Source organism: Octopus bimaculoides, chromosome 3 (assembly GCF_001194135.2).
Source record: "Octopus bimaculoides isolate UCB-OBI-ISO-001 chromosome 3, ASM119413v2, whole genome shotgun sequence".
In the NCBI taxonomy this organism is placed as follows: Eukaryota; Metazoa; Mollusca; class Cephalopoda; order Octopoda; family Octopodidae; genus Octopus; species Octopus bimaculoides.
The window spans coordinates 101,141,389-101,149,198 of record NC_068983.1 but is presented as its reverse complement, the minus strand read 5'-3'; the positions used below and the strand labels follow the sequence as shown (position 1 = coordinate 101,149,198).

The 7,810-nt window shown below is 33.8% G+C and overlaps 1 protein-coding gene across 3 annotated transcripts in view; it reads left to right on the top strand.

Moving 5' to 3' along the window:
• Positions 1-7,810, top strand: part of LOC106870339 (uncharacterized) — a 164,102-nt gene that overhangs the window by 49,245 nt on the left and 107,047 nt on the right. For all 3 annotated transcript variants that reach the window (XM_052966375.1, XM_052966373.1, XM_052966374.1), the window contains exons 8-10: positions 666-870; positions 3,781-3,893; positions 6,549-6,671. In XM_052966375.1, the coding sequence (XP_052822335.1) occupies positions 666-870; positions 3,781-3,893; positions 6,549-6,671 (441 nt within the window). The remainder of the gene's footprint in view (positions 1-665; positions 871-3,780; positions 3,894-6,548; positions 6,672-7,810) is intronic.

Sequence of the window (7,810 nt, the reverse complement as noted above, 5' to 3'; positions counted from 1 at the left end):
ATATATATATATATATATATATATATATATATACATATGTATATATGGATACAGGACATCACCAACTGTCTAAACAACATGAAATACGTAGACAAACAAGATAAATATGTAAACAACAAGAGAAAAAATGGAAAACAAGACAAGTGAACACAGAGAAACGACCCTTCATCAGTTGTCGGCTGTCTCTCTACTCGTCATTTCGAGCATTCAATGACAATATAACTCTTCAAAAGCAGTTGCTGAGAGGAAAATAGTGAACACTGGGAGAAATATTTTCTTTGAAAAGAGAAAAGATAGAAGCAATAGATAGAAGATGTCCAGTCCTTAGAACATCGTGCAAGAAAAGAAAGATGGATGATGGTCACTTGTGAGCAACAAGAAAAAGAGAAAGAGGGGGAGATTGAGAGACAGATAGAAAACGGTGAAGGGGAGAAAACAGTATAGAGTATTTAACTGAATGCCACGCATCCATTTCCAAGTGTGTATATATATATATATATATATATAAAACAGTATTGTTTATTGACAGATTTAAAGATCTGCAGATTATTTTAATAACTCTGTCCGTTCTTTCTTTCTTCTTTTTCTTTTTGGCGTGTTAGTTTATTTTGCCTAATTATACTTTTCCCTTTTGTATTTAAGGAAAACATTTTTTCACATTTCAGGAAGAAGGCAGTTTAGAAAGTACCATTCGAAAATTGAGTTTTCGATATGATGAAATGAAGTTCAATGACGATTTTTCAACTGCTTCTTATGATAATTTTATCAAATACCTTAGTGAACCATCAAAAACTCCAATTCCAGAAAAACACCAATTGTCAAGTCTCTCTCTGCCAAGTTCATTTATAGCCAAAGTTTATGGATTCTTGAGTATGTTAAGCTATATCTCTAATACTGGAAAATGATTTATCTGCTAACCTATTTCATTATTGATATCATTGCTATCATCATCATTGCCATCATCATCATTGCCACTGCAATATCCAGTGCCTTCCCACCACTGCCAAACTATAAAATGGTAATAGTAGTAATAATTTCTAACAAGTCTACAATTTTTAAGGGAAGGTGCAGTTGATTAAATTTGATCCAATACCAGGTTGGTACTTATTTATTAACTCGAAACATGAAAGGAAGAGTCAATGTTGTGAGAGTTGAAATCTTATAAAAAGATGTTCTTAAGTATCAGAAAGTATTTTGTCTGCCGTCCACCACCACTTCCCCAACAATAGTAATAATAATTGTTTCAAATTTTTGCCTAAGGCCAGCAATTTTGGATGGAGGGTGCTGTTGATCCCAGATTTTAACCAGTACTTTCTTTTATTGTCTCTGAAAGTTGATTGCAGCAAAATTTAAACTCAGAACATAAAGAGCCAGAAGAAATGCCATTAAGCATGGTAATGATTCTGCTAGTAATAATAATAAAAGTTCGTGATAATAATTTTGCAGCCTTTTTTTTTTCTATCCTGACTTGGATTTAAAAAATTTGTATATGTTTGTATATCGATGTAACATGATTACATACTGATGATAATTTCCATCAATGTCATCATGTTAATATTCTTTTCAATTCTGGCATGGTCTTGCCTTACAATACATGTCTACTCAAGTCTAGAAATATTTTTATGAAGCTAATGCTTTATAAAAGGAGGTGATGACAAGTGGCCAAGACTTTGGCGATATGCTGTGCTTAAAAAGACTTGTCAAGACAAGTGAAACTGTAGTCATGGTTGTTGCCAGTATCATGTAAAAGGCACCCATGAAATTGTAGTTGTGGTCGTTGCTGGTATTATGTAAATGGACCCATGCTGGTGGTACATAAAAAGCACCCATTACACTAAGAAGGGCATCCAGCCAGAGAAATCATGCCAAATCAGACTGGAGCCTGGTGCAGGTCTCTGGATTACCAGTTACAATCAAACCATCTAACCCATGCCAGCATCGAAAGTGGACGTTAAATGATGATGAAATAATGATCCATGAAAAAGGATGAGGGACAAAGATGTTTGATGCATGCAATTACTGAGTCAAAATTAAAATAAAAAAATTTTGTTTCATTTCTTTGTTGATCTTTCTTAATTAAAAATAGGAATATCTAAAAACAATTTATTTAATTTATTTGAAAATGTATTATTAATCATAGGATCTTTTCCTTAAATTAATATTGCCTTCATTACCTTCTTATCTTGCATCAGTTAGTAAAATATCTACTTAATAATTTGTCTTTTTTTTAAACAATTTTTTATTCTACTCTGTGCAATTAATTGTTTTAGATTAACTGTTCTTTCAGTTTAATCCTGTCTGCTTTATTGTATGTATTTCTTATCAGCTTGTTCACACTATAGTTTTAAATTATTTTCTATCAACAACAGATTATTTTCTTTTAATAAACCAAATTTTACATATAGAAGTTTTTTTAGAATCTTCACATTTTCAAAAATATGATTAGTTGATGTTGAAACAATTAAACGAGGAGGAATATTTCTGTAATGAACACCATGAATAATTAACTTTGAAAGACAAAATAATAAACAATATCACACAATTCCTTTAATTAGTGGGATAAGTAGTGCTTCTGTTATTGTGTCAAAGAAAATACAATATTGAACAAAATGTCTTGCAATATCTAATTACATTCTGGGTTCAAAGTCCACCAGAAATTACTTTGTTTTCATCCCACTGACATCAATAAAATAAGTAGCAGTAATATACTATTAGACCAGTGCTATCACAATAGACCTCCTGTATTTATTTGTGGCCTTGCATCAGTGGAAGAAATCAATGTTACTTTTGTTGATTCTAATAAAATAGTTACATAATCAATTTGAACCATTTTCTCCATAGTTTGCTTAATTTGTCTAAATTTAACTTTTTACTTCATGTCAGTCACACCATGCATGTTACACACAAATCTACAATCACATGTGGTTGTTTGTACTGCTAGATACTGCAACCAAATCTCCTTCAAATTACATTCTGTCATCTTGAAAAGGAAGGTCCTATATATGTTAGAAAAAGTAACTAAATCTTCAGATAACACTACAATCTTGGAAAGGGAAAGCCAAGAGGTCAGGCTGATGATAACAGATCATCATTAATCATAATTCTATCTATTTGTAGTTTACCTGGTGTTAAATAACAGCAATAATCTAAATCTACCCACTGTGTATTGCCTACTTATATATCTGGTAGTAGGGCCCTGGTTTGGGAGTTCCAGATTTTTAAGGAGTGTGGAATCATCTAGTTACTATTATTCCCAAGTCCTGTCTGACTGGATTAGTAGTGCCAGCTATGGTCTAATTAGTATATTAGAGCTTGCCTACCTTTGCATGTAAAAACTGAACCTGACGGAAGAAACTTTTATGATTCAACAGAGGGGAAGGTGGCTGCAGTAATGCATTGACATCTCTGTCATCCACTGTTTCCATCCCCAGTTTTCTTGATCTGTTCTTGCTACAGGACTGAAGTTGGTAATGAACAAAAGAGTGAGGTGAGGTTAAGAGTACACAATACATCTTCACTTTAAACAAAATCAACAGTCATCCTTAATGATGACTAAATAGTCGTCATTGCTCTGAGTGATGAAGATGAATAAAAGCAGATTATTATCATTAGCAAATCATAATCATATCATCCATGTCTTTCAGACATAAGTGTAGATATTCAGAATGCTCTTATCTTTGTTGGCACCATGAGATTTCTCTTTCTTTGAATGCATGTATCTTTGTGTATTTCTATTTTTATAATATGACATTTTTATATTTCATCTTTGCTATATTCTAGATGGAGGCCGTGCATCTAATCATTTAAATCTTGGTATGCCAATACACTCTTTAAAGTTTGATGATTTTAAGGAAAACTTGTTACTATTCATGGATATCTACCAAATTCCTCGTGTAAGTTTTTGTATTGTAATTATCTGTAGTCTCAGTAGGTGCTTAGTATAAATATAAGGATTCCTTATTAAGTGCTGGAGTATAGCTGTATTAAATGCAAGGGCTACTTTTGATATTAGAATTTAGTTTTAAATGAATATATATCAAACTTTGATAACATTCTTAAAAATTCCTTAAAATGACAATGTGTATTTGCTGCTTTTCTCACCTATTAGCTATGTGTTTGAAATAAGTGTCTACAATAAAATATCTTCCCTAAGCCTTTAGGAGCTTCTAAATACTGTTAATGTAATGAAAGATACATTTTTTTCTGGTTAAAATGAAAGACTATTGCAGGTAATATGCTGAGATGTTATGGCATCAAATTTTTACAGATATATCATCTAATGTCCACTTAGCTTTCACTGTTGTTTAACCCTGTTGTTACTATATTTCTAGAGGAATACATTGATTATGTCTTTTAACCCTCTTGGAACACCCAGGCTGATTGATCAGCCCAAGGGATACAAGCTAAAAGGATTTTGAGGCTTATCCACTGGCTTGATGGAACAAATGGGAATGGTTGATTTTGAAGTGTGATAGCTAATCAGAGATTGTCTTCCAGTAGATGTCCCTCAGCAGAAAAAAATTTGGACTTTTTGCCTACACATTCCAAAATACTGTGTGTTTCAAACGGGTTAATTATCTTTGAAAATAATCAAGAATTTGAAGAAATTGATACATTAAATTGGTGTTTGGAATGTAATTTAACAAAATGTGCTAATATAAGCTTATGACAGAAGGTTTTAATTAAAATTTGAACACTTTAAAAATTAGAGGTACCCCGAGACCAGAGGCAATTTCTGCAAGTTGTTATTGAAAAGGTCAAAACGAAAACCTCTGACTCAGTATTGTTGGTGAAACTTATCTAAAGGCCATGTTCCCTACTAGAATAGTGTGTTCTTTTTTATACACGCTATTTGCCATTCATTTTATCTTCTAATGGACAATATGTTTCGATTATTTTATTGTATTTTTCTGTTGTAGCCAGGTTACATATTTTTGCACATATTCACACATGTATTCAAAAATACACATGCATATCTGTTGACTGGACTGAACTTAAAGCTATTATTTCTATAATTGGAAATAATTTGGATTTCAAATGATGTATATACTCTGAAATAGATAAAAAGAATAAGGCTAATTATCTAACGACTTTTAAATAACTTTAGTGTTAACTCATTGGGATATACATGTGTAACTGTTGTGCATTCTTGGGCGTTTTAGATGATTCTGTTTCCTCGGACTGCTTAGCTTGAACTCTGCTTTTGGCTTAAAGAAAGGCAGTGAGTGTGGCATCATCATCACCATCATCATCATCATCACCATCATCATCATCATCACCATCATCATCATCATCACCATCATCATCATCATCTTTCTCATCATCATCATCACCACCACCACCACCACCCACGACGACAACCACCACCACCACCACCATCATTATCATCATCATCATCATCATCATCATCATCATCATCATCATCATCATCATCATCTGCATGGGTTATGGCTTGACTGGAAATGGTAAGCTGGAGAGCTGCACCAGGCCCCAGTCTATTTTGGCTTGATTTCTATGGTTGGATATCCTTCCTAATATCAACCACTTCACAGAGTGTACTGAGTACCTTTAATGTGTCACCAGCACAAGTACCTTTAAATAATATTTAAGTAGATTATCATCTTATTTTCCAGTAGTTAATTTGAAGGGATTTTCTTAGATTGGTAGAGTGTAGATAATTGAGTGAAGTTACTATTCAGTTTGAATTCTCACATGTTAGGAGTTGAAAAGATTGAGAGAGAGTTCCAATGGAAGGCTGTTATAAAGAAGAGGGATGAGGGAAAGTATGCTATGTGGTCTTGTTGGGGTGATGGGAAGAAAAGTGATATGTATATCATGCTAGTTCCTGAGGAAACATGGAATGAAGCCAGCAAGTTCAGAAGGTTCAAAATTGTCATAGTATCAGTAGGGAGTAAAAAATGGACACAGGTTGACAGTGTATTAAAAGTTGTAAGAGTTTTAATTTGTGAAAAGCTTGTCTAATAGATGGACAGCTCTCTTCCTTGACTGAACAGATCTAAGATCAAAGGCATTCCAGTCATGACAATCCAATTTGTTTCCAAAATGGTAGGCTGTGATTTGACTGCTATTTCTAACAGGTCCAGTGATTACAGAGAACAGCTCCCTTGTCAGTACATTCAGTATTCTAGTGTAGAGCATATTTGGATTTTGTGTAAGGCTATTTTTTTCAATTTTTCAGTTAGTCTGAGATGTTTGAGCCAATCATAAAACCTTTTTAGGTCCTCCTAGACAAGGAGTCAAGGCTAGGTCGGTGAGTTTGATACAGCTGATTACAATTGAAATATTTTCTAGCTTTCAAACTCTGTAAAGAAATCAGTTTAGTCACTTGAAAAATATGTAGTTGCTATGAAATGTTTTGAGATATTTCAGTGCCTAAATGAGTGATAACTCTTGTTTTGTATTTTTTCTAAGTTGGGAGAATGTTGTGTTATTTATTCCAGAAAATACAAACTGTCTAAAATGCATTAAATTTTTATTGGTATATTTTTACATTATTTTTTGTTTAAATGTTTCTCTTTCAATTTTAGAGTATTGCTAATGGTCCAATTATTGATGAAATTAATATATATTCTGAGTCACTCAAGAAATTCAAAATTTATTTTAACAAACAAGAAACAGCAAGAACTTTCAAAACATATGACTCTTCTGAGGTAACATTTTTTTATGTAGCTCACCAATGTGCTGGATTAAGTTTGGCAAATTATTTCATGAGTATTTCATAAGTCAAAAAATCTCCCTCCTTCTCAATTGTAGATTAACTTTATGGATAGAATTCTTTTATTCTTTTACTTGTTTCAGTCATTTAACTGCAGCCATGCTGGAGCACCACCTTTTTAGTCAAGCAAATTGACCCCAGGGCTTATTCGTTGTAAGCCTAGTACTTATTCTATCGGCCCAAACACAGACACACAAACATATATACACACAAACATACGCACCATTCAAAGCTTTTGAACCTTTTGAACTTTTCTTAACTTTTTTGTACTTTCTAAACTTTTTTCATCGTGATAGATCGCTAGCCACTACACATTCTTTATTTTGTCTCCTTGTTTCTTTCTGTGGAAGAGCGTAGGCTCGAAACGTTAAAGACTTTTTCACTTCCCGAGTGTGAAACTAATACATCTGTTTGCTGTCTACACCACCTGTCTTCGTCTTTTGTTTGTTTTTGTAAATTCTCCCCATATATTACATGCTCATGTGGTCACACTAGTTGATCCTGTCTCCTCTCATTACCCAACGAACTTTTCTTGGATTTTCTACACCTTCTACACTGGACTATTCAACCTGGATTTTCTATCTGGACTTTCTACTCTCGTACACTTCAGCTACACCTATTCTGCCCATGGATTACACTGGATTCCTCTGTTGATGAGAAATCACTCCAATACACCACGACGTTCGAAGCTTATGAATCTTTTGAACTTTTCTTAACTTTTTTGTACTTTCTAAACTTTTTTCATCATGATAGATCGCTAGCCACTACACATTCTTTATTTTGTCTCCTTGTTTCTTTCTGTGGAAGAGCATAGGCTCGAAACGTTAAAGACTTTTTCACTTCCCGAGTGTTTAACTAATACATCTGTTTGTTGTCTACACCACCTGTCTTCGTCTTTCGTTTTGTACAGAGATGCTGCCAGTAAGGTGAGGGTTGGAAATGAGTACAGCAATGAATTCCGGGTAGAGGTAGGGGTCCACCAAGGTTCCGTCCTCAGCCCCCTATTATTTACCATAGTCCTCCAGGCAATCACAGAGGAGTTCAAGACAGGTTGCCCCTGGGAGCTCCTCTATG